Raw genomic sequence first — 27291 nt, 5'->3', positions numbered from 1 at the left:
AATATTGAAATTCCTCTACTATTAACTTGTTGACCAAGTCTTTTAAGCTGTTTTTAATATTTGGGAGACCTCTGGCCATGGGCTCTTAGCCGGGGCGCAGGGCCAAGATACAGCAGGCTCCTGTTGTTCTTTTTCAGAACCTTGCTCCAGTGTGAGGATTATACCTGGAGGAGAGTGCTTGGGGCCCGGGCAGGGTTTCCCCACTGTTTGATTCACTAGCAGTGTGATTTTGGTGCGGAACTTTATAGGGCCTAGGATGTTAGACTAAATCTGGGAGCCAGATTCAGAATTAGTTGACCTCCGCTCTTCAATTGTTGTCAGATAATACAATTTCATTGAACTTGCAGTAGGACTAGTTCTATATGTTCTTTCCATTGACTAAGCACACTATTCCACTATAAAAAGTCAGATTCTGAGTATAGCTTTACATACAGACAAGGGTATTACCTGCCGGATTCTAGAATCTTTATTTAGATTGGTCAGCTACAGCTGGAAACAAAAGTTACTGTTTTTATTACACATTCATTGAGTGCTCAATTTTATTACGTTTTTCTTTATTTTGAAAAAAAAAGAACAGTTTTCTAGGTGAGTAAATGTGTACGTTTTTCTCCACACATGGACTCTGTATGTGTACATATTGTTCTTAATGACCTTGTTACGAGTTTTGCAGTCCATGGGGTTAATAAAACCTGAAATAATTTCGCTACTGATGTTATGCCTGCCTATTCTTGACTGTTCAGAGTTAAGGGTTGGTGCCTAACTAAAGAACTAGGGTTAGTGCCTGGTTACAGTCCCTATAGTGCACAGTAGTTTTGGGAAGGTACGCCAGACCATTCCAGGTTTAATATGTAATGAATTGGTTGAAACGGAAAGCTGAAAGTGTTTTCATTTGGGTTACCTAGTAAAGTATTGAACTGCTGGCTGTTGAGTGAGTAAATTATATATTATATATGTTTAGCATTGGTGTATTTAAAACAGTATGAGTTGTCTTCCTAAGTGTCATATAGTAGATGTTTGTAGTGGAAAGTTTGCTAGATATCAACAGAACGGGTAAATTAAATAATTCCATAGAGCATATCCGCATTACATAAAAATAGCAGAGGTGATGAATGGCTTGTTTTCGTGAAACTAAACAAAGATGGGCGTGGTATGGCCCTCTGTATCTGCTTATCCATTGGATATCAACAGCTATGGAGTTTCATTTGACCATTTCTAAAAATAGGCGGTGTCATTCAGAAAGAAACTGTTTCCATTGAGGCTCAAACAATGCAGCAGTACTTACTATACATCCAATACATGTAGTCCCCAAAATGGCGATAAGCGTGCACAGTTTCTTTCTCTGCGTTGTTTGGCTCGCAGAAAGCCCCTGTAGGGTGGTGGGGGTGTGGCTGCGACCCAGGCAAACTGTCACATGACTCGTACAGAGCCCAGCTGCCCAATTCCAATATGGTGGCCAGCTTGGCAGACCTACGGTTCTTGTTTATAACGTTGTTGTTCTGCAGGATCAAGCACGGTGCCTGCAGCCAGCAAGCCCCGCGGGTACTGGGGCTAAGACTGGAAGACCCAGAGGGTCTGGTGTGTATGAAGGAGCGGATCATCTCAGCGCCACAGGGTGCCAAATTCAAGCTTCGCTTGTTTGTGTCGGATCTGTTGAATGAAACCTGGCCGTGGGTTGAGTTTGCAGGGGCGATCAGGGGTGAGGCCGGGGCAGTGGGAGACGCCGCGGACCCGTGCGATCAAGATACTCGCCGTGACGCATCTGCGTTCCAAGTAACAGGGGAGTTCACGGCAGACGAGGAGAATAGCGGACTCATAACGGTGCAGGTACACGAGGAGAGCAGCTCTTCAACGGAAGGAGGAGGGTCAAAGGACGCGCCGATATATCACCACCTATGCGTTCTGACAGAAGGGAAATGGGTATCCGTGGGACCAGACAGACTTCGCATAAACTACGACTCGGGTCTACCTCCAGATTATATTCCTCCATGGGGTCTTGCGGTGCTGGTGGTTGTGCTAATCCTATTCTGCGGGGTGTTCAGAACTCTGAACCTCAGTCTACTGTGGTTGGATCCTCTAGAGCTCTACGTCCTGCATAGCTGCGGGTCTGAGGAAGAGAAACGTGCCGCCAAGCGCTTGGAGCCTATCAGAAGACGTGGAAACTTCTTGGTGAGTTTCCGGAGAGTTCGAGTTTTTTTTCGAATGGCATCAAGGCAAGTGTAAACTGCTGTGACTATACAGTTGATGGAAGGCCACAGTATTATAGACTACAGCACCAATGGCTGCAAGCATGATAACTCCATGTAGCACACCAATACGAATGACAGGGATATAACATGACTGGACAACCATCCTAACTCTTCCTCCTCATTCTAGGTGTGTTCCTTGCTGTTCCTGTGTGCTCTTGGCCACTCGGTTCTAGGGGTTCTGTTCTACCAGGTCTTCGGTTCCGTGGTTCCTGCAGTGTTCACCAGCGGGATCCTCATCTTCCTCCTGTCTGAGCTAGTTCCCCACATTGTGTGCTCTGGCTATGGATTCCAGTTGGCTCCTGGGCTCACATGGCTGGCCCAGCTGTGTATGGTGCTGACCTGCCCCCTGTCTTGCCCGCTGGGCCTGGTACTGGACCTGGCCCTCAGGCGTGATGTCAGCACTTGTGGCATCAGGGAGAGGACCATGGAGATGATCCGCACCAGCGTCAATGACCCATACAGGTGTGACTCGTTCGCATGCGCACCAACGCACGCTGATGCACACCAACACATACACACTGTCTCACACACACGTCTCTCCTCCCTCTCCTGCCTCTTCTCCCTCTCTTTCCTCTATCATGTTTTCTCTCCGTCGGCCATTTTGTCTCTCCGTCGGACTCACACATCCACGTTTCCCTTCACGCATTTACTGATGTCGCCCTCGTTGTCTCAGTGAGTTTGTGAAGGAGGAGTTCAGCCGGGGCACGCTGCGCAGTAAGACGGTGGAGGACATCCTGACCCCCCTGAAGGACTGCTTCATGCTTCCCAGCACGGCCATGCTGGACTTCTCCACCATGTCAGAGATCATGCAGAGCGGATACACGCGTGTGCCCATCTACGAGGAGGAGAGGTGGACAGCCTTCCCCCAATGTTCATACGATTTTGACTGCCCGTGCATCTGTGTCACATTGAATCCGTCCAAGTGCTCCAGGGGGAGTTTGTTTTCAAATTGCTGAGTGCATTTTTCTAGATTGTGTCTGTGGTTCTGTTCTGTGCAGGTCCAACATTATAGAGATCCTCTACGTTAAAGACCTGGCTCTGGTAGATCCGGATGATTGCACTCCCATGACAACCATCACCAAGTTCTATAACCATCCTCTGCACTTTGTATTTAACGACACCAAACTGGACGCTATGCTGGAAGAGTTTAAGAAAGGTATGTGTGTGTGTGCGTATTTTATTTGACACAAGGTCTGTATGTGTAATTCCTTTACTCTCTCAGGTAACTCTCACCTGGCCATCGTTCAGAAGGTGAACAATGAGGGGGAGGGAGATCCCTTCTACGAGGTGCTGGGATTGATCACCTTAGAAGACGTCATAGAGGAGATCATCAAATCAGAGATCCTGGATGAGTCTGATGGCTACAGTACGTATGTGGATGAGTCTGTGTGTGAGAAACCTTTTTGACCCGACATCTTTCTCTGTCGCGTACTCTCCGCTTCCTGTACTGACTCCTCCTCTTCCTCTCTCCCTCTGTAGTGGACATGAAGCTGAAGCGACCACTCGTTCCTGTGGATATCCCACTGGAGCCTCGGAGCGTACACGAGGAGTTCTCTATCTTTAAAGTTCCTGAAGGGGAACCCAAAATCCGCACCTCTCCCCAACTCCTTCTGGCCACACACCGCTTCCTGTCCAGGGGTGTGTGAACATTTTGTCCATGTTTGTCCCCCTGTTTTCCTGTCCTCAAAGTACGTGTGTGACCGAGATGTTGCCACTCTGCGCATCAAGCTTGTGCTTTAACCGGACAATGACAGTTTAAACCCACATGTAATGATTACATCTTTGTCACACTGTTGGAAAAGGGGGCGTGTGTTGATTGGGCAATCAACATAGCCATGCATGTTGTTGTACAATTTTAGCTGGGGATTTGTGTTATTTTAGTCGTGACCCCTTTCTGTCTCTTCAGCTGCTTGTCCTGGACTTGGTTTCATCTTTAACGCCTAACTGGTTAGGCTGGTTTGGCATTAAAGGTTTGGATAACGTATGGAGATTAATAGAATAGAAATCCTGGGGAACTCAGTGGTGGCTTGAATACTCTGGTTAGTGGACTGAGATGTAGAGCTTTGGCATGTTGAATAATGTTGTGTAGCATTTGTTGTCTTAGAAAACAAGGGAACAATTTCTCTCTCTGGCCCCATATTTCACTTCCAGACTCACTTCCGGACTTGAACTATGTCTCTTGAACTTGTTCTCTGTTCTCTGGGTGCTGTAGAGGTGGAGCACTTCAGCCCAGGGCGTGTGTCAGAGAAGGTACTCTTCCATCTGCTCCGTCATCCCAGTGTCAACCAGGAAGTGCACTTTGACCCCTCCAACCGGCTTAGCCTGGACCACTACCTCTATACGCGCAACCACCCAGTGGATTACTTCGTCCTGCTGCTGCAGGTGTGTGTGTGTGTTGCTGAACTCTTCATTGCATCATATACTGGTATTGCAGACATGCATGTTGTTATTTTTCCTCTGTGCCTGTAGGGGCGTGTGGAGGTTGAGATCGGTAAAGAGGGGCTGAAGTTTGAGAATGGGGCGTTTACGTACTATGGAGTGTCCGCTCTCACAGCACCATCTTCTGGTAAGGTGCAGGATCACAGAGGACGTGTTTTAGCGAGTTTGGCTAGTTACCACATCTTGAGGCAGCATTTGATTGAGCTTGCCTCATTTTATAGAGAACATGTTGACTTGTGATGTGTCTCTGGAGACATTTGCAGGAATGCAGAAATGTGCAGGATTGCACAAAAAGGAGCTGACTTCGGATTTGTGTGTGTGCGGGTGTTTGCACTTGTGTATCCTCCAGTGCACCAGTCTCCCATGTCAACCCAGCGGCATTCTCCCAGAGATCCATTTGAGCTGGGCGAAGCCACGAGCCCGTCCAGCTACTGTCCTGACTACACCGTCCGTGCTCTCACTGACCTGCAGCTCATACGGGTAGGACCTCATCTGGCTTTAACCATATCCTAAACTCGTCAGTTGACAGTTAAGTCTAGACGTAATGTTTGTCTGTCTGTCCAGGTGACCCGTCTGCAGTACCTGAATGCTCTGATGGCGTCCCGTGCGACCTACAGTCCTGACACACCCGAAATTAAAATCCTGCCCAACAGCCAGACCAAACTACTCAACGAGAGAAATACAACACAAGGTATGTCTGCTAATACACACACAAACAAACACTTGGAGATCCTTTTCCCATCAATCATATCGGCCTGTTTCTTGTCTTTTGAGTTGAGAAACTCTGTACTGTGTTATTGTGTTATTGTATGTCTAGACCAGCAACCGCTTACAGTAAATTTGTAGATATCCATCTGCTGTTGATGTTCAGTTAGTGAATAGCACTAACTGAACAGAATGAATAGAAGGATTTAAGATGTACCCAACTAATTGTCTTCTTGATTGATGTACCAAACTAATCGTCATTTCCGATTACAAATATTACTTTGCTCTCCTAATCTCAACTAAGACTTGTCTTTTTCTTCTTTCTTTTTTGTCTTCTTCCTTTTCTCTTTCATTGCCGTCCACTGTCCTCCTCTTCTCTGGCCACTCCAGAGTTCCCTGTCAACTTCTCATTCTTTGATACTATTGAGAACTACTGTTAGTGTTTAAGTGCATGAGGTAAACGCACGCTGCTGTCAAACGTCAGTGTCAGGACAGGAGTCAGGTGGATGAGCGGTTAGGGAATCGGGCTAGTAATCAGAAGGTTGCTGGTTCGATTTCCGGCCGTGCAAAATGACGTTGTGTCCTTGGGCAAAGCACTTCACCCTACTTGCCTCGGTGGAATGTCCCTGTACTTACTTTAAGTCACTCTGGATAAGAGCGTCTGCTAAATGACTAAATGTAAATGTAAGACAGCATACACATACAAGCGCGTTTACACACACACACACACACACACACTCATAGTACAGCAGTCACCCACACACAGGAGCCTCTACGATGTTGCTGACGGCAGCATAAGTGTAGTCAAAACATTACTTGTTCAGATAGACATTGACTCAAATTTATTGACAATGTCTTTTACATTGGCAGACAATTTACATACTATACATTAAGCTATATGACCTGTTGGATGACAATAAACGGCCAAGTGGTCACGAGAAGATTCCGTTGTCCCCTTTGGCTTCCTTTCCATGTTGCCATATTTGTACATGGCTACATGTGCATGTTGAAAGCAGAGCCACAGAGAGGACATGTTGTAATAGCTTGTGGTGATGGGTCAAAGGCTTTCATTTTGTTGTTGCAGTGATCGACATGTTTGACAATAATATGATTTGAGCATGATTGTGTGATTGTGATGCCACCTCCATCTCACCACACACATTCCTCTCATTGCCTTCGTTCCTTAGGTGACAGTAAGGCCTGTGAGAGTTCCACTGAAGAGGAGGCCCATGGGTAGTGGAGTTCTTCCTGCCCTCTGTCAAACCTGTGTGTCACTCCAGATGACTAAGAGGACAGTTTTTAGGGTTAGACATTTCTTTTTCTTTCTTTTTTTGACCAAATAATCTCCAGAACATTGGTGATTGAACCAATTTAGAGTGAATAAGTATCAGTGTGGTTGAGTGTGTCTGCAGCACTGGCACATCACTGTTTTCAACCCCTCCCATAATTTCTCTGTATAGTTTTCAATATACTCCATTTTTAAGATTTTCTGTTCTGCTGGTGTAGGTGTGGACTAATTTGTGTGACGATTCTTTTCCTTCCTATTGGAATAAGGCACTCCTCACTAAACATTGTTTCTTTTTTTCTCTGCATTGCCTGCCTGGGTGTCAAAACAAATTTGTTTTCAAATATGTACTTCTAATAAGTGTGTGTGGGGCAGGGGCAGCCAGGCATGTCTTTTAGAGTATATTCAAGGTCCGTCCATTTTAGGGTATACATCACACACCAAGTAGTCAAAACTGGTTTGCACCAACGTGTGCACTGTTATTGACTTAATACCACAATTCTTTGGTACGTCCAAAATTCATTTTGCACATGCTCACATATCAACATGTATAGCCAAATATAAATAGTTGATGTCGTTGTTTGTCTTCCTTCCATTTATACCAATTACCCATTTATACCAATTACCCAATCAGTGCAATGTTACTGTCTTATGTAAATACATCACAGGTCAAAAGTGGACTTGTTACTTTTGGGTGAGGGCCAGTGTATTGTGTATTGCCACTGCACCCTTGTCTGTGTTTGCTTCAACCAAATACTACAGCAACGAAGGGACTTGGATAAAACACAGTAGATCTACCCAGACAAAACTGACATCCAGGCCCTTACACAGTGACTTACTGTATAGTAATGCAGTTGGTTCTATGAAAAATACATTTAGGACCAATTTTACACTCAACCTATCCCAATTCCAACACCATTATAAATCTGATAGAAGTAAATAAGTACTTTTTTGCCCGTTTTCATCCTGTCAGATCTGTATGATGTGCCAATTTAAGGTAATTTGGGTCCCTTGGTCCTAATTATCTTGTCCAATAACCTTGATAGGGATGCTTTAGCATTGAATTAACTTATTCATTCCTTTTGTTTGGCCAAGGAGATCTAAGGTTGCCATAGAGAAAGAAATAGAGAATGTGTGTGTGTGCGCATGCGTGCATGCACAAGCAGTTTATGTCTAAAGCACCTTGTTAACTCTCATCCTTGATTTTCAAGTAGGCTGAGTTACATTATCATTCCTGTGTGATTTGTGAGTGAGTGAGTGAATGAATGAATGTGCATCCAGTCCTAACAGACTCTTTCAGGAAACAACCCAGGTTGCAGTGTTGCCAACCATTTTCACATGACTGGAAACCCACAATATAAACCGCTTGGTTTAGAAAAGTACCATATCCAGCGATTTGGGTGTTTTAGCAATGTTTTAATGGAGCAAAATAGGGGTGTTCCTCCTAACTTCTCCAGCAGGCTAATGGACGTTTCTCCAAACGTGTGTATGGAGGTCAGCATGTAACATCATCTTCAGGTCTTATGATCTCCTATGGAAGAATTGTAATGTTTGTTAATCGTATATGCTTAATTGAGGGCATACACTAAGAGATCTGAATAACCATGCTGATAATAAGTTAATATTTTCCAGTGGTTTAAGCTTAACCATGTTGTACTGTTGGTTCTGTTGTATTAAGTTCATTTTTATTGTATTGTATGACATGTATATTGTAAAAAAGGTAATCACTATTACGTGTGCTACTTTTACTGATTGGGAGAAATTTGGTTTTCTGATTTGTTAGAAACTGTATATTAATGTATTAATACTTCCATTTAGAGAATATAAATCAAGGATGTAGTCTTAAACTTGTAGTTGTTATCTTGGTTTTCAGATAGCTTACAGCACTAAAATTGATACGAAAACACACAGCCAGCTGTTCTTCCTGGTTTGTATAGCCCACAGTGCAGAATTTCACTATTTAGGAAGGCAGTTATTGGTACATCAACCACTTGTAGGTTAACTGTTCCTGAGGGAATTAACTGGACTGATATTGCCATTTTCTGATGTTTAGTTCCCGATGTTTGTTTCCTTCACTACGAGAATGTGCCACTGCAAAAACTTCTCTTTTAATAAATAAGGGTCAGTTTATCATACTTTATCACGGTTCTTTCATACATCGTATTTCATGTTACATTTTGTCTTGTTTTTTGTTCGGTATCGTTCAACTCGCGGATTGTCAGACCACTAAAGTGCGCTAAATTCTCACGGTTGTGATTGGGTGGCCCATGAGTACGATACGCATAGTCGTTTTCTAACATGTAGGTATTAAAACCTTACCCACACGAAACTTGCTTTCAATGCAGTTCTCTAAATCTGATATTTTATTCAAATTCATTGGATAGCTTTAAGGTATTTGACCTTTTTTTATGTAAACTTGTCGTTTATACTTGTACCTTGCTTAAATTTGACATTGGAGGGAAATAATGGATTAATGAAAAAACTCAGTAATCCGCGGACCAGTACTAATATTCTATTGGGGTCTAAACCGGAGGGTTTAAAGAGTAACTACACACCTCAATTTCTGTCTTAAGCCACCCCTTGATATGAAAATAAATAAATAATAGTCAGCGGTGGAAATTTGTGAGTGGGAGGTTTTGGTGGTCTCAGAAAGTGACACACACATTACATTTAGTCATTTGCCAGACACTCTTATCCAGAGCGACTTACAGTAAGCACAGGGACATTCTCCCCGAAGCAAGTAGGGTGAAGTGCCTTGCCCAAGGACACAATGTCATTTTGCACAGCCTGAATCGAACCGACAACATTCTGATTAATAGCCCGACTCCCTAACCGCTCAGCCATCTGACCCCACACACACTCACGTGCAGGTAGAGGTGACACCAGAACACACACATGCCGGAGTGTCCTTCAAATCAATTCTATCTCAGCGTTTCCCCCATCCCTGCTGTCCCTCCTCTACGTGCAGCCAGAAGCAGTGGGCAGCCGTATCAACAGGGACCGAGTCCAAGTGACCATGCCCATGTCATGGTCAGAGACAGGGCAGGAGAGCAAACGTTTCTATTCTGCCCCCCCCCCGCTCCTCTCAGAGCCGACCTTTATCTCTTACCTCTGCATTCTCCTTCTCTTCTATAAATTGCTCTTTGAACTTCACCTACCACATGCTCAAGGCCACTTCCTTTTCCTGCCTCCAGCTACATTTCCTTCATCTCATCAACTCCTCTAATGCACACACCATGTTATAAACATTAGCACACATGCATCAACTTCATGGGTCCTTACCCCTTAGTTTTACAGTTACTTTAATGCATACTTTTTTTAACAATCAATTCAATACTGTGGAGGGTATTCATGTACAAATTGTCTTTCTTCAATGGTCAGAAAGGTGTAGAATGTTTAGTAGGCTATGTGACAACAATGTACAGTGAGGGAAAACAATATTTGATCCCCTGCTGATTTTGTACATTTGTCCACTGACAGAGAAAAAAGATCAGTCTATAATTTTTTGAATAGTGAGATACAGAATTTAAAAAGAAATCCAGAAATAACGCATGTCAAAAAATGTTGACATGCGTTGACAAGTTTTAAAGTGATTTGCATTTTAATGAGTGAAATAAGTATTTGACCCCCTTTCAATCACAGGTCAGACGTTTCTTGTCGTTGGCCACCAGGTTTCCACACATCTCTCCTCCTCCAAACACAGCGAGTTGAGTTGATGCCAAAGAGCTTGATTTTGGTCTCATCTGACCACAACACTTTAACCAGTTCTCCTCTGAATCATTCAGATGTTCATTGGCAAACTTCAGACGGGCCTGTACATGTGCTTTCTTGAGCAGGGGGACCTTGCGGGCGCTGCAGGATTTCAGTCCTTCACGGCGTAGTGTGTTACCAATTGTTTTCTTGGTGACCATGGTCCCAACTGCCTTGAGATAATTCACAAACTCCTCCCATGTAGTTCTGGGCTGATTCTTCACCGATCTCATGATCATTACAACTCCACGAGGTAAGATCTTGCATGGAGCCCCAGACCGAGGGAGATTGACAGTTCTTTTGTGTTTCTTCCATTTGCGAATAATTGCACCAACTGTTGTCACCTTCTCACCAAGCTGCTTGGCGATGGTGTTGTAGCCCATTCCAGCTTTGTGTAGGTCTACAATCTTGTCCGTGACATCCTTGGACAGCTCTTTGGTCTTGTCAATGGTGGAGAGTTTGGAATGTGATAGATTGATTGCTTCTGTGGACAGGTGTCTTTTATACAGGTAACAAGCTGAGATTAGGAGCACTCTGGGAGCCAGAAATCTTTCTGGTCAAATACTTCAAGTTGAAGTCTTTCATTATCAGGTACACAGAACAACACAAGGTCAGACTGGGCATTGAAATTCTTAAGACAAGACAACGCAAGCACCTGGCATGACATAACATAAGAAATAAGTACACAGAACATACAGTCAGGTCCATAAATATTTGGACATTGACACAATTTTCATCATTTTGGCTCTGTATACCACCACAATGGATTTGAAATGAAACAATCAAGATGTGCTTTAAGTGCAGACTTTCAGCTTTAATTTCAGGGTATTTACCATTCAAGTATGGTATTTGTGTTTGGAATCTGTTGCTGTCAACTCTCAATATGAAGTCCAAAGAGCTGTCACCATCAGTGAAGCAAGCCATCGTTAGGCTGTAAAATCAAAACAAACCTATCAGAGAGATAGCAAAAACATTAGGTGTGGCCAAATCAACTGTTTGGTACATTCTTAAAAAGAAAGAACGCACTGGTGAGCTCAGCAACACCAAAAGACCCGGAAGACCACGGAAAACAACTGTGGTGGATGACAGAAGAATTCTTTCCCTGGTGAAGAAAAACCCCTTCACAACAGTTGGCCAGATCAAGAACACTCTCCAGGAGGTAGGCGTATCTGTGTCAAAGTCAACAATTAAGAGAAGACTTCACCAGAGTAAATACAGAGGGTTCACCACAAGATGTAAACCATTGGTGAGTCTCAAAAACAGGAAGACCAGATTAGAGTTTGCCAAAAAACATCTAAAAGAGCCTGTACAGTTCTGGAACAACATCCTATGGCTCAGATTCAACCAAATGCTTCAGAACTCATAGGACGGCGCTTCACAGTGCAGATGGACAATGACCGAGATGGATACTGCGAAAGCAACCAAAGAGTTTTTTAAGGCAAAGAAGTGGAATGTTCTGCAATGGCCAAGTCAATCACCTGACCTAAATCCAATTGAGCATGCATTTCACTTGCTAAAGACAAAACTGAAGGGAAAATGCCCCAAGAACAAGCAGGAACTGAAGACAGTTGCAGTAGAGGCCTGGCAGAGCATCACCAGGGACGAAACCCAGTGTCTGGTGATGTCTATGGGTTCCAGACTTCAGGCTGTCATTGACTGCAAAGGATTTGCGACCAAGTATTAAAAGTGACAATTAGATTTATGATTATGTTAGTTTGTCCAATTATTTTTGGTCCCTTAAAAATGGGGGGGCCACATATAAAATGTGTTGTAATTCCTACACCGTTCACCTGATTTGGATGTAAATACCCTGAAATTAAAGCTGAAAGTCTGCACTTAAAGCACATCTTGATTGTTTCATTTCAAATCCATTGTGGTGGTATACAGAGCCAAAATGATGAAAATTGTGTCAATGTCCAAATATTTACGGACCTGACTGTAATTTACATCTATGCTAAACTTAAATAAGTAAAACTTCCTAAATATACAGATAACAATAAATAATACACTATACTAACCCTAAATACACATAAAACCTATTACAACCCTATAACCTATTCTAACCTAGGTGGAGTACAGTTAGTGCAATAGTGCAAAATTACACTACCAGCAGCTGAAAGTGACAGTGTGTAAGTAACTGTGAATCAATGTCCATATCAATGTCCATTCAGAAGCCTGATGGCCCTTGGGTAGAAACTGTTGTCCAGTCTGCCTGTGCGCGACCGAATGCTGCGGTAACGCCTGCCAGAAGGCAACGGGGTAAAGAGACTGAAGGATGGGTGGTAACAGTCTCTTAGAATTCTGCCAGCTTTCCTGAGGCAACGTGTGTGGTAGGTGTCCTGTAGGGCTGGGAGCTTCCTGCCGATGATGAACTCAGCAGAACGGACCACACTTCGTAGGGCCTTGCGATCCCTGTCTGTGCAGCTCCCATACCTCACTGTAATGCAACCAGTCAGAATGCTCTCTATAGTGCATCTGTAAAAAAAAAAAACGTATTTCACTCATTAAAATGCAAATCAATTTATAAAAATTTTGACATGCGTTTTTCTGGATTGTTTTGTTGTTATTCCGTCTCTCACTGTTCAAATAAACCTAACATTAAAATTATAGACTGATAATTTCTTTGTCAGTGGGCAAACGTACAAAATCAGCAGGGGATCAAATAATTTTTTCCCTCACTGTACCTGTTCTAGCACATTGTTAGCCAACTACTGAAATATGAGACAATGAACTGATAACCCATAGATACACACTTCTCACTTCCATGGAGGAAGCAGGTATTAGGATGAAGAAGTGGCTGATCATGTTGTCGGAAGTACAGATGTACTGAAATTTGAAGAAAAGTTCTGCAATCTACTGATCAAAGGACCAGAAAAAGACAATACAGTATTGCAGGATGTCTCACTAGCTTTAAAACCTGGAACCAAAAGATTTGGATTGTTACATGTGCAACCATAGACATGGTATGCTGTTTTTTTAATTTGTTGGTTATTACATGAATCAATTTAGACAAAAAAAGAGTGAAAACATCCAATGTTTTTTTAACAAGAATTAGGCTAAAGGTAGACATAAACTGGACAAATATTGCTCTTTGAAGACTGATATATATTTATATCTAACTTGGGGAGTCCCATGCCATACAAAATTGTTCAAGCTGCAGAGGAATATGGTGGCATAGGAGAGATTTAGGCAGACCCAGCTGCATTTGAGGTTTTATGAGATAACATCTACAGGAAAATTATGGAGGTTTCGGTGTTTGGTTAACACTGAGCAGTGGACCACCAAATTAGGTTGTGGTGTAAAAAATGCCTTCGACACTAACTTTCTCGAAAACAGTATGCATGAAATGCTGAATTAAACTGTGACATGGATTCCGTTTCAGATGAACCCAGGTAGACTTTTTCCACTGGCCTTTTTAAGGTTTAAACCCTCTGCACCGATGTGACCTTTATCATTTCCTGTATTGTACAGAGAATGTGACAATACATCCAGTTTGGGAAACTACATGGGCAGAGGCGTTCCTTCTGAGTCTGCAATTTAGTAATTTCCCAGAGTACAGCTTGAATCATTCAATGATTACACATCAGAGGAACACCACACAAAGACCAAGAACATCTTACCAAAAGTAGGCTATTGTTGTGTCCAATATAGATAGATTGAAGGATATTTGTTATAGAAAATTCTATCTATTGTTTGTTTGAACTGAAAATGAAATTTCTTATTATATATAAGCAATTCTATTCTTCTATTTCGATTTAGAAAAATGTGTGACGATTTTGATTTGAAGGATGCTCTGCCATGGTAAGCTTCTATTTATTTTGACATTATAATAAACTATTGGAGTGTAATACATTTGTTGTATGTATGTAAAATACACATAAATCTATAATGTTGATGTAAATGATACATGCATTTTATTGTGACCCCAGAGCCTTTAGTTAAACATTGACAGTGTCACTATGAACAACTATATCTGGCATAACTGTATATTGATGCATGTAAAAATGTATGCCATTATGTTATCATTTGATCTTTTTCATACTTTACATATGTTTTGATTGTGCATTTAGCAGATTTGATCCAATCTAAATCCATTTGTCTTTCTGTCTGTGTGTATCTCTGCTACTGACTACAGCTCTGACAAGGTGACGGTAGGAAAAAATATATATATACATATGTAACTGGTGTGAATCGGTGAAACTCACTCCTAATGTATATAAAAGGCCACCCGCGTCAACAAAGAGCTAGCTTTTCTTTGGCGTAGCTGGTAGTGGTCGCGCTTGGCAAGTCAGAGGTGGTGTGTTCGAGCCCAGCGACTGGTGACGGAGCGTGACCACGTCTGTTACACATATACTAAAATATTGATATAATCGGATGGGCTTTAAGGCATTTCTATTATATTCATGTTTAAAATTCAAGACATTATGGCTTGACAGGATGCTATACTGACACAGGATATTGTGTCAGTAAAGGTTGTTACTGACACAGGAGCAACACCTATCTATAAACAATGTGTGACTGATAAGTTCATGATTTCATGCTCTGTTTGTGTGCAGGATGAACCAGCAGAGCAGGAGCAACCGTCTGTGTGTGAAATGAAAATACACCTGGTTGCCCAGAACAGCCATAATAAGTTTTATGAAGTAGCTAACCTGGCGCTGATGCTGTATAAAATGAAAGTCAAACCCAGTGGCCCAGAGTCTGTCTTGGAGGACCGGTTGGATGGTAAGCAACTAATGTTAGATTCTATCTCTTTCTCAGACACATTCTCTCACTCTCCCTCTTCATCTGTCTGTGTGTGTGTGTGTGTGTGTGTGTGTGTGTGTGTGTGTGTGTGTGTGTGTGTGTGTGTGTGTGTGTGTGTGTGTGTGTGTGTGCGTGCGTGCGTGTGTGTAGAGAGACCATGTCGTCAGTGCGGGGTCACTACACTGTGTGGGGGTTCTAGTGGGACATTCACGCAATGTGATAAGAAGGTAGAATGCAGTCTGTTTGACTGTAACCAGAAGATGTTGGTGCGAAAGGACTCCCAGGCACTGCAGCTACAGGCCACCCACCTGAAGGAAAACATGGATTACAAGAAAGGTACAGGATCTTGATAGTGTATTGTTAACATTTATGACTATCCCACACAAATCAGTTTGGTTCAGTTATCAAACAGTAGTTTTTATTGAATTCAATCTGACATTTTGGTCTGTAGATTACTGTCTGCATGTACATTGCCTCTGTGTTTGTCAGCTACTCTCTCGTTATAACTATGGCCCTTTATCTCTGCTTTTATCTCCATCTTTCTCATCCATTGTTACCTAAAGTGACTTTTAAACTGGTAAAGTATGTAAATCCCCAAGCACGAGGGCGTGATGCAGTTATCCTATGGATTGCCGGCAGCAGCAAAATCCTCTCCTGCACCAGGCCACATGACTCTAACACTCCTATCCTGAAGCTGGAAGTATGACACACACCAAAGCTTGCGCATGTACACTCTCTCTCTCTTCCTCTTACCCTCACACTCTCTCGCTTTCACTTCCTGCCTCTCTTTCTCAAACCAACACGCATAACTAACAAATACACACATACTGTAACTTCCCTAAATGTATATACACAGAGAAACCTGGAATCCTGGTCTTCCTGTAAGAAGTTTGGTCAAAAAGCAGTTCAGTAACAACGTGGCCATTCTCTTGTCTTCTTTTTTCTCCTTGTCAGAAAGAGAATTGTGAGCAGTTAAAGAGCATTGAAGCCATGGGCGAAATGGCACGTTTTCTCTTCTACAGGAGAACTGTTGACGTTTACGATACCATTTTTGAATCAGTGAAGTTTCCTGGCTGGTTAATCCGGAGCTCATTGTCAGAACACAAGCCAGTGGAGATGTGTGAGAAAGACACTACCACCAAACTCTTCAGGTTTAAAGAGCGTGTGTAAACACATGCTGACACAAACGCACATACACACATAAACACACACGTGTAACACATATACACATAAACACTTTCCCTGGGATATAACTAGTGTGAGAGAAGAGAGGTTCTGAGGTGTAACTGATCATTTGGATGTTCCATAAACTGCAACCTCCATGTGTTGCTGTAACATGTTAGAGATTAGATTGATATTTGAATGTTTGGTTTGATGTAGTTTATCATGGTAACCAGTAGGTGATGTTGTTTTTCTAATCTGAAATCCTCTGAAACGCTAATAGAACAGCAGCCAATAACGTTTGCATTGTTTAGAACATGGGTATGCGGCTTAATATGGATCACAAAAGAGTCAATTCACAATTAATTCCTATAATAATATAGCTAGTGGAAAATAGTTCTCAATATTTTTTTACATACAATCATTGAATTGCTTTACAAATGATCTTTACAACATCTGTGTGTGTGTGTGTTTTTTAATGGAGGAAGAATACCTATCCCTAGACTTTATTTGCAGAGAAAAACTGTATATGTTTCATATTAGGGACACTGAAATTGATAAGCTAATTATGGGGCTTAATATGGGTCACAAAAGAGTCAATTCACAATGAATTCCTGATATAATATAGCTAATGCAAAACAGTTCTCAATATTATTACATACAATAAAATAAAATAAAAATGAAATCCGTGTCATTTCTATTGTCTCATCAACCCTGACATGAGTATCATATCACTGCAAAACACTTACCCTAAACCTTACACTAACACACTAAAATTACTTGAGCTTTCAAAAGCACATTTTTGCAATGGTGAACTTGGATTACACTGACACACTATTTGAATAAGATTGGTGGGTAAGGGTTAGGGTTAGCTGGTGCACTAGTCATAACTTTCAGTTCTACGTCGGACGTAGCGTTACACCCAGGCGTACGCCCAGCTGGTGCACTCGGCTCATGTACTGTAGTAGTACAATTTACCGGGGCAGCTTCTCCACACAGGGCTATATCGCACTTTGCGTTGTTACTGACAATGATCGCTACCAGTGAGCTTTTTATGAAAGCGATTTTCCACTAAATAAATGTCAAGCTTATTTACGTTTTTGGGGGCATATTTTCAGTTAACAGATGGTACTGTTTGAATCGCGATTCCATCTTCTACTGCCGGTAACGTCGTAAAATAATCTTCAAAGGGGGTTCTATATTCATGAATGAATGCAATATGAGTAGGCTAAATGCCTGAAAATATCACGAGAAGGGTAAAATTTAAAAGGACGTTTAAATCATAGAGATTAGGTCAATTTTTACACCGGTCTGCCACATTTATTCGTTTTGATTCAACTATGAGGCTGCCTCTTGCAGGGGAAATGAGAAGAAATCTATTTCATTCTACACTTCACTCGTATTTTGAGTTAGGGTTAGGGTTAATTCTCTGGACCACAGGCTCAGTTAAATATGAACCCCTTAATGTGAATGTTGGAACTTCAAAGGGGGCGGGAAAGAGAACCCTCCGGCCAACCACGGTTGATTTGGATGAGGAAGGATACCTTTCATTGGCTCACTGTACACTGCTTTGCATGGTGATATCTCAGTCCTTAACTTGATTGGTGGCTGCTGGTTTGTGGAGATTATGAGTTTTGTGCAGTAGCTGTACTTCACATAATGTATGGGGTGTTGTAGTAGTTAGTAGATTAAATGGTGATATGGTTTTGGATGAATACAGGACACAGGTAGGTTGAGGAGTCTGTTGGAGGAGGACTGTCTTTCTCTGCATGGGTTTTGGGTTTAATTGCAAGTGCTCAAATACATACCTCCCCCTCACCCCCTCCATTTTTTTCTTCCAAAAGTATACTCATACATTTACACACAGAATGCAGCATTTACGCAACTATATCTTTCAATCATACAATAGGAAGCCATCCCCCTACCCCTCCGCTCTACTCTTCTCCACACTCACATAAACTCACACAGCTGCACACATGCACAGGCTGTGTTTCTTTGCTCTGCCATGCTCACATTCCGGGCACATGGCAACAGGAGCTATATATAGCCTAAGCAGACCAGCATCACAGCAGGACCATGGCTTCCTCACACTAACGTAGGATTCCTCGCTCTCCTCTCCCTCTCCCTCTCTCTCTCTCTCTCCTATCCCTCTCCCTCTCTTCTTTGCTATCACTTACATAGGATCTCCGGCTCTCTTGTGCCTTTCCTTCCAACCTCTAACATAGAATCCCTCTGTCATGCAACTGTCGCCTTTATCCCACCACCTTCCCATCCCTTGTTCTTGCACTTTTTTGTCACTCTTGTTTTTGCTACTTCCCTCTGTCCCTCGCTCCTATCTGTTTCGATTGTCTCCCCCAGTCACACTAGTGATGATTGTTTTGCATCTCAGCAATCTTAGTGTGATGTTGGATGTGGGCTGCTGGGAGCCTGTGGAATAATCCCAGCTTGATCTGGCATGGAGCCCAGTGTGGTATTACGTGGCTCTCAGGCCTCCCCACCTTCACTGCACGCGTGTGTACTAAATGACTAAATGTAAATGTACTCAGAAACACACATCTCATGTTGATGGGGTGGGGAGGGGCAGGAGGAGGGTCAGCGAGATTGTCTGTGAGGAAGGGAGGGGGTTAGGGGATGAGGGGTCAACAAGGACATACATGCACTTCCACTTGACTGCACAGACTGAAGGCACTACAGGTGCTATGACAGATACAGCAGATCAACAGATATACACTGGAATGCTTTCAAATGTCTTAAGGGTCAACCCCCCCCCAAACATAAACCAGATCTAAGATCATTGTCTCTATTCTTCCGTCTTCCACATTTAGGTCAGAGGAACAGGAATCCTTATTCGTCACCAGAATGTTATTGGTGGAATTGTTCAGGAAATGCTCTCATTGGTTCTTTGCCTGAGTGATGTCTCCACTTCCTGCCCTGGGTACACTCCCCTGTGCCCTCATTAACCTCTGCTATGGTGATAAACTCATCCACTGGGTGTCAAATAGTATACATTCAGCTGTGTGCATGAGGTGGATGAAATCTATATTATAATGCAAGGAATCTGTATGTGTGTGTGTTTTTGTAGTCTGTGCAAGTTTTACATTAGGATTTTAGATTGATTTTAGTGGAACGATTAGCTAGAGAAACGGGCACTGTGCAAAGTTATAACTTTGCAGTTGTCCATATCAGGACCCAAGGAGGACATGCGTTCCCGCCGTTCGCCTTTATTTGGATGAGCGCTTTGTGATACAAAAGAAGATTAAAAGTGGCACCATGTCTGAAGATGGATCTCTTTCATAAATATCACAGCGTTGAGCTAAGCTCCACTAAGAGCTTGAGCCACTGATTTTTTGAGTCGCAAACTGGCATACGACAGAAACAGTGTGCCATACTGAAAATACAAGACTATTTTACAGCACTGCTGTAAGAATAGAAGCTGAGAGAGAATCAAGCGCAGAGGGGTTGTTTAATCACAGGGCAGTCAAGGTACAATTAGATCCGTAACTATAGGCAGACAGGGCAATAATCCAGAATGTGGTTTAAAGTAGGCTACGGGCAGATGTATTCGCTAATAAAAATGTTTGGTAGGCTATAGCATACTGTAAATTATAAGCTTATTTTCGTATCGCTTTTACCACACCAGGTGACAGGTGAGCAGTGCTGACCAATAAAGTAGATACTTTATAGATCAGTGAATTTTATTAAACTCTGTAGCGTTGAACGGACAGCATGAAGCTCAAGGATCAGATAATCACAACTGTTGTGATCCAATGCATTTATTCTGCATCAATGCAGAAACATCAATATTTCACCTTAACAGCTTCCCAGCTGACAAGGGACATCCTGGGGACATTTGTCTGCGACGTCCCCGTAACCTTTAGGGAACCGTACAAAAAGACGTCATGGGGACATTCCCTTGCGACGTCCTGATAACTTTCGGGGACGTTCAGGGGACGTCCTGGGGACGTCATTTTGTTAGCTGGGATTCTCCCTTTCTGGTGCACGCAGAAATTTTTCCGGGAGAAGCATTCAACACACGTGCTCATCAACTCACACACTTGGTATGAGCAGAGAATGTCTAATGTTATGGGAAATATCCGAGGTGTTCCACTAATTACACTCCCACAAACACAGAAGAAAGGTTCCACTAGGCTACTTTAGCAATGTGCCCCCTAAACTATTACTGCTAAGCCTGACGTTGTCATACTCATAATTCTAGTCAGAATATGAGTCTGATACCGCTCCGTTGGGCTCTGAGTATGGGGCGTGTTTCAACCGAACCCGAAAAAAAATGCCTCTTCGCTCAATTGGATAGACCTACAACCAATCAGAGCAACGTAGTATGTTATTGTTGAAAACGAATTCAACCCAAGCGCTCTTTGGTGACGTGGTTGATTACGTTACTGTTGATCATCTGTCCATCATCGTATAAAGCCCGCCCTGACAATTTGATTGGTCCGAACAGTTCGGACAGCCCTTGTTCGGACATAGTTTTTCCCAAAACTAGCGACCCCAGACCCAACTTCCCGACCAATTTTTCTTGTGGGCGGGGCTAAATTGGGCTGGCACCCAGGCTAGTTACTGCGTGCTATTTCGTGAAATTCACAGAACATCTCTAATAAAACAAATGTTTACAAACTAGACAATTACATGAAATCACATCAGCTGCACATTGCAAATGTGCACAAACTCCAATTAACTAACCAATCATCAGAGTATTTTGGGCATGGGGACTTCGCTATCTATAATTCCAGGAATCTCTGTGTGTGTCTTTGTGCCCCGGTAAATCAACTAAGCGCCATTTTTATCACCGGTTGAATCACGCACACTGTACGATGTAACTTGATAACTCGGGCCTTCTCCTTGGTCGGTTGTCGGTGTCGAACCATTCGCAACGAGCAGAGGACACTTTAGCCTCCGGATTATTGAGGCATGGATAGCGAGCGGCAAACGGGAATACGACAAGAACAATGTTCTTATGAATTTAGCCTCCTCGGTCAGTTGTCGGTGTCTCATTTTTGTTTGTTAATGCGATAGCAAACGCCCCTTCGGCAGAACTGTACATGCAGGCCTACAATAATGACAACTGGCTCAACCATGCATGACTTATGTAATTAACAAAGACTATTTAACAGAGAACCAATTTTGATCAACATGACATAAGCAATGGATAATGTAGGAAACAGCAGACAATTGTAGGCTACATAATCATTCACATGAATGTAGCCTACCAGAGCTTTGGCAATTTGTTCAAAATAATTAAGAATGAGAAATTGCTTTATTATGCTGGAGTCAGATGGCTGAGCGGTTAGGGAATCGGGCTAGTAATCCAAAAGTTGCCAGTTCGATTCCCGGCCTTGCAAAATGACGTTGTGTCCTTGGGCAAGCACTTCACCCTACTTGCCTCGGGGGAATGTCCCTGTACTTACTGTAAGTCGCTCTGGATAAGAGCGTCTGCTAAATGACTAAATGTAATGTAAATGTAAAATATATTATGTGCATAAGTGACTAGATGATGTAGAGGTTAAATTACTTTTGAGAATTTCATTGAGAATCGGCACTCTGGTTCCCCTTCAGGCGCATGAGTGAACAAAGGAATCGAAAGTCCGGGGTCGAGCGGTGTATGGGACACGGCTTGCGATTACTTTGTTGACTGTGCGGTGGGAAACCAGGTATCGGTCCCCCCCCCTCTCTCTCTCACTACTTTCCCCCTTTTTTTTCACCACTCGGCTGGAGACGGAGGCAGAATATGTGGCTTGACCGCGGTTCGGCCAAAATCCCCAGCCCAACCACCCCCCCCCCCCCCCCCCCCCCTCCCAGTTGCGGAACACTCCGAACCGGCCCGGAACCCTCCGGTGCCACAGGGCCTGGTGAGAGGCAGGAGAGCGGGAGGAGGGTGCTAGGTCGTGGTAGACCGGCCCCGACCCCCCCCCCAGCTTTTCCCAGCACCCCCGCCGACTCCCGGACCCGTCCAGCTGCAGAACACCCAGGACGGGACCGGAAGCCTCCGGTGCCCGCTGGCCCCGGTAAGAGGCGAGAGGCATAGGAGCAAGAGGAGAGGCTAGGTCGTTGCAGACCGGCCTGACCCTCCACTCCCAGTACTCCGCACTCTCCCGGATCCCCATACCCCCCCCCTCCCTTGCGGCTGGCCAGACCGTTCGACGAGTCGGGATCGTCCTTTCCCGCCAGACCAGAGCCGGAGGGAGGAAGGAGGGACAGACGGGCAAGAGCCCCACCACCTTCGCCGAGAGCAGGCAGGCCACAGGAGAGTGGCACCCCTAGGGCCAAACACTCGGGTGGCCTTGCCTCGCTCTCAGGTCTCCCTCTGCCCTTCACAGGGAGACTCTCCACCCCAGACCAGACGAGAGGAGGGCCAGGTGCCCCAACACCAACGTTAGGAGCGGGCGAGCCACAGGAGAGTGCCGTCCCTTGGGGACGGGCTACCGAGTGGCCTCAGCCCCCTCTGAGTTTCTTCTCCCCCCCCTCACCCTAGCAGGTTCGGGGGACACGCACCACCACCATCATCATGGCTGCCAGGATGAACCCTGGGGCGATGAGACGGGTGAACGCCGTCAGAGTGACAGTGAAATCCGAGGAGGCTGCCGGGGACGGAGCCACCACAGGATCCACAACCACCGCAACAACGAAAGGACAGAAAGACACGACTACCGGAATGACCCGCCTGGAATTCAGCAGAGCCGTACTCCAACGAGGTATGGGCTTTGTGCCGAACGACCTCAACTGCCTGGTGAAACCACCCTCAACCCCCAACACCTTTGAGGTCAGTTTCAAAACACCACCACTGTTAGAGCAATTTTGGACCATGTACCGCCAAAACAAAAATAACCCGCCCTTCAGTCATCTCCACACAGAACCACTTTCAGACAGAGAAAACAAAGTAGTCACCATCCAATTCCACAACGAAGCTGTGCAGGAGTACGGCGTGGAGGTTTGGCTGCGCCGCTATGCCCGCGTCAACTCTGGAGCGAGGAGGGTCCTGGACGAGGATGGAGTGTGGACCGGGGAACGGAAATGGCTGGTCCAGCTCACACCGGATCCATCAGCGGTGGGCGGTGTCCAACACATCCCCAGTACCATCAACCTGGGGAACTACAGGGGCACCGTCCACTACTACGGTATGCCCAAATTGTGCAGGACCTACGGCCACCTTGGACATCTGGCCGCGGCTTGCACAAAGACCATCTGCCGCACCTGTAGAGGGGAACACCCCACGGCGGCGTGCACCCACACATGCCCCTGCAACCTGTGTGGGCTTCAGGGACACCTCTACAGAGACTGCCCCCAGTCCTACGCCAACAAAACCAGGAGACCGGCCACTACGGCAGCACCAGGAGCTCCACCTCAGACAGAGCCAGCCGACCCACCTCCACCGACTTCCCCCACCCCTACCCCTGACCCCCCCACCCCCCCTACCCCTGACCCCCCCCCCCCCTTCAGACTCCTCCACACCCCCCATTTTCATCATTACGGACCCCGACCCGGTTCCTGACTCCCCCACCAACCCCACCCTCGACCCAAAGACCGACATCCTACCACCGGGGGCGGTCTCTCCTCCACCGACACAATTAGGCCTACCGGACCCTCAGACAGACCTACCCATCCCTCTCCAACCGACACCCGTCACGACAAATCAGCCAACATTACAGGACTCTGACTCCACTGACATGACTTCCCCGATATACTTACCAATACGCACCTCCACCCCTGCCGGGTCGGTAACCGTAAGGGAGCCGGCCCTGGTAGGGATTGTCACCCCCCACGACCTACCCCCACATTCCCAGTCACTGTATAATGAAAACAGCAACAACACGCCGCTCACAGACTGGAACCAAGTCGTTTTGAAGAGGAAACGTAAAACCATCACTGCGACCTCCGAAGACGACTCCACCTCGACATACCCCCCCCCCCCTCATCCCCTTCCCCCACGTCCCTGCCCTTGCCCCAGGTCCAGACACCAACCCCCCACAGCAGTCTCTGAGCCCACACAGGATCAGACCAGCCAGCCCCGGCCCACCCAAGGACCCTCCGTGCCAGCCGAACCTCCACCACCAGGCAGACAGTGGGGGGACGACGAAGCCGTGAGCAACCAGGGGGAGGTGCCCTATCCGGACTACGCACAGGAGGCCATCAGGAACCTCCAAATCATCGCCACAGGAATCGCCGGACCCGTCAAACCATCACAATCACCATGACCATCACAATAACATCACTCAACACCCGCAGTATGTTACAACAGGAGAAGAGGGCAAGACACCTCTCAACACAACCGGCCGACATCTACCTCCTCCAGGAGTGTGCCATCCCCTACAAAGGGATGGATGCCCTTCTGGAGGGGGAGTGGACTCGGGGACACTCTCTCTGGTCAGGTTCCAATATGGCCAGAGCGGACGGGGTCGGGATGTTGGTGGCCAATCCATTCCTCCGACAAACCAGCCATCGAGTGGTCGAGAGCGGGTGGATCCTGGCCGTCGACCTGGAGGTCCGGGGTTCCCCGCTCAGGGTCATCAACATCTACGGCCCCACCAGCGTCGCAGAGAGAGTCTCCCTCTATGCCAAGCTCCGACCTCTCCTGATGACCCCCATGCCAGTAGTGGTAGGGGGCGACTTCAACTGCGCTCTGAGGGACGAGGAGCGGAGCAAACCCAGGAAGGACAGATCTACCACAGCATTACAGGACATAATCAACGACTTCTCCCTGGTGGACGTCGGCGGCACCTCCCCCCCAACACACACGTGGGTGAGATCCTCGGGCTCTGCCTCTTCAAGGATCGACATGTTCTTGCTCTCGCCAGGCCTGGGAGTGTGTGCCTTCAAGACCCAGGCGACGCACTTCTCAGACCACAGGATGCTGACCGTGACCCTGCGATGGGAGGGGCCAGTCAGACCAACGAGGGGGCCCTGGAGGATGAACACATCGGCACTCCAGGACCCCTCCACTAGCCACTCCTTCTCCAGGCGCTACCTGGAGTGGAGGACCCTGAAGGAACTATTTACATCCCCGATAGAGTGGTGGGAAATGGTTAAGTCCCGGGTCAAGGGGTTCTTCGGAGGGGTGGGAAGGAGGAAGGCTAGGGAACAGAGGGCCCATTTTCACCACCACAACGAGGCCCTACAACGCCTTAGCCTCCTCCAACTCAGAGGATTCGACGTGACCCGGGAGCTGTCAGAGACCAAGGAACATCTGGCCACACTCTATCGGGAAGAACAAGAGAGGAAGACCTTCAGGGATAAACTCCGGGGCCTGGAGGAGGAGGAGGAGAAATGCACAAGACATTTTTTCCGCAGGGCACGGTCCAAACAACAAGGCATCCTGTCCCTCTATAACACCAGCAGCCAGACCGTCACGGACAGCGACGACATCAGGGAGGTGACCGAGGAGTTCTACGGCCGGCTGTTTGACACCAAGCCGGCAGACGGGGCTCTGGCGGAAACCTTCCTTGACGGTCTGGACCAAATCAAAGAGGGGGGCGAGAGCGAGGAACCAGAGCTGAGCCTGGAGGAGCTCACCCGGGCTGTGCACTCCATGAACTCCCAGAAGGCCCCGGGACCGGACGGGATCCCGGCGGAATTCTATCAGGCCTGGGAACTTCTGGGAACTCGTCAAGGGCGATCTGGCTCAGGTCCTCCGGGCAGTCTACAGGGAAAGGAGGCTAGGAGAATCAATGCGACAGAGTACAGTTACACTAATACCCAAGAAGGGGGAACTCAAGGACCTTCGGAACTGGCGCCCCATCAACCTCCTCTGTTCGGACTACAAGATCCTCACGAAGGCCCTCATGTGGCACACCAGCCCAGCAGCAACATCCTCCACCCCTCAAGGACCGGTCAACCCCCCCACCCCCCCAGCACATCCGCTGCAGCACCTGGAACCCTCCTCCCTGGGCCCCCGAAAAGGACACTACAGCCCCCCCCACCCTCATCAAGGAGACTGGCCCCTCCCCCCCCCCTTTTCACCCATACACCCCACCCTACTTACCCGGACACCACAGGACACACTGCACTACACCTGGACTGGGCCCGACCTGCAGCACCCCCAACCATCCCTGGAGGAGGGGATACCCCCTCGAATGGCTCCTCCCGAGGTTTCTTCGAAATTTTCTCAAAAGAGTTTTTGTGAGTTTTTCCTCGCTTTCTTGGAGGGTTTTAGGTTGGCGCAGGGAGGGCCCACACTCTGGTGAAAGATTAATGAGTTTTTGAGGTAATTGTCATTGGGTGATTGTATATGATTTGTATTATTTGCATTGGGTGAAATGTGGTGGAAGTTATAACATGTATTTGTAAATACTTGTTTTATTTTGGTAAAACCAATAAATACGTAATTTTTTTTGAATTTCAATTGTAATCTGATAAATGCATGTACCAAAACCAGAAATCTGTGTGTCAACGACATCTTTTCTGTATGTGTCCGACCAACATCTTAATCACCGACTGCATCACAGGCACTGCACTAATACTAAACAACCACCTTATGGTTTACTGCCCCAACATGGAATTGACAATGTAAATTAATAAATCATGGAACAGGAATATGCAGTAGATACTTCTTTTAGATGTCTTGCATACTTCTCAATGAGTGTTACTCTCCTCCCCTCTTTCTGTAAATCAGCCCATGCTCACACTTTCTTTTTGCTTTCTCTCTTTCTCTTTCTTTCTCTCTCTCTCTCTCTCTCTTTCTCTCTCTCTCTCTCTCTCTCTCTCTTTCTTTCCTTTCTTTCACACACACACAGAAACACACACTTGTACGGACTGGCAAAGTAACGAGAGACTCACAACGCCTGTTAGCACATCTGTTCCACTTCCATAAACACTTTGACAGGACAAGATGAGATGGGAGGGAGCTAGAAGAGATGCATAGAGACGGAGGTTTAGGTGGACGAGGGGGTGTGAAAGGACAAGGGCAGTTGGGTTTGCTGCATCACGCTTTCAGTTGGCTCTCAGGCT

The 27291-nt window shown here is 45.7% G+C and overlaps 3 protein-coding genes across 4 annotated transcripts; all 3 read left to right on the top strand.

Annotated features, from left to right (window-relative positions):
- Positions 1-1428: 1428 nt before the first annotated feature.
- Positions 1429-8815, top strand: LOC136964186 (metal transporter CNNM3). Of its 2 annotated transcripts, XM_067258183.1 has the most exons (12): positions 1480-2166; positions 2374-2708; positions 2920-3096; positions 3245-3402; positions 3469-3612; positions 3726-3884; positions 4459-4628; positions 4716-4812; positions 5035-5165; positions 5250-5376; positions 5781-5846; positions 6578-8815. In XM_067258183.1, the coding sequence occupies exons 1-11, from the start codon at positions 1582-1584 to the stop codon at positions 5828-5830; spliced, it is 2133 nt and encodes a 710-aa protein (XP_067114284.1). In that variant the 5' UTR covers positions 1480-1581; the 3' UTR covers positions 5831-5846; positions 6578-8815. The 2 variants fall into 2 exon arrangements, with proteins under 2 accessions (XP_067114285.1, XP_067114284.1); XM_067258184.1 differs by lacking the exon at positions 5781-5846 and having other exon boundaries at positions 1429-2166.
- A 6037-nt stretch (positions 8816-14852) lies between these two features.
- On the top strand, positions 14853-16994 carry il1b (interleukin 1, beta). The gene is made up of 4 exons (XM_067258436.1): positions 14853-15150; positions 15322-15507; positions 15735-15871; positions 16126-16994. Exons 1-4 carry the CDS (start codon positions 14955-14957, stop codon positions 16339-16341), a joined length of 735 nt encoding a protein of 244 aa, XP_067114537.1. The 5' UTR covers positions 14853-14954; the 3' UTR covers positions 16342-16994.
- A 5084-nt stretch (positions 16995-22078) lies between these two features.
- On the top strand, positions 22079-24542 carry LOC136964559 (uncharacterized). Its single transcript, XM_067258716.1, is given in 7 exon segments — positions 22079-22094; positions 22194-22355; positions 22483-22706; positions 22826-23110; positions 23256-23664; positions 23667-23744; positions 23776-24542. Coding segments are annotated over 7 exon segments (1941 nt in total).
- The last annotated feature ends 2749 nt before the right edge of the window (positions 24543-27291 follow it).

This window comes from Osmerus mordax, chromosome 20, assembly GCF_038355195.1.
Source record: "Osmerus mordax isolate fOsmMor3 chromosome 20, fOsmMor3.pri, whole genome shotgun sequence".
Taxonomy (NCBI): Eukaryota; Metazoa; Chordata; class Actinopteri; order Osmeriformes; family Osmeridae; genus Osmerus; species Osmerus mordax.
This window is presented reverse-complemented; position numbering and strand designations above follow the sequence as displayed.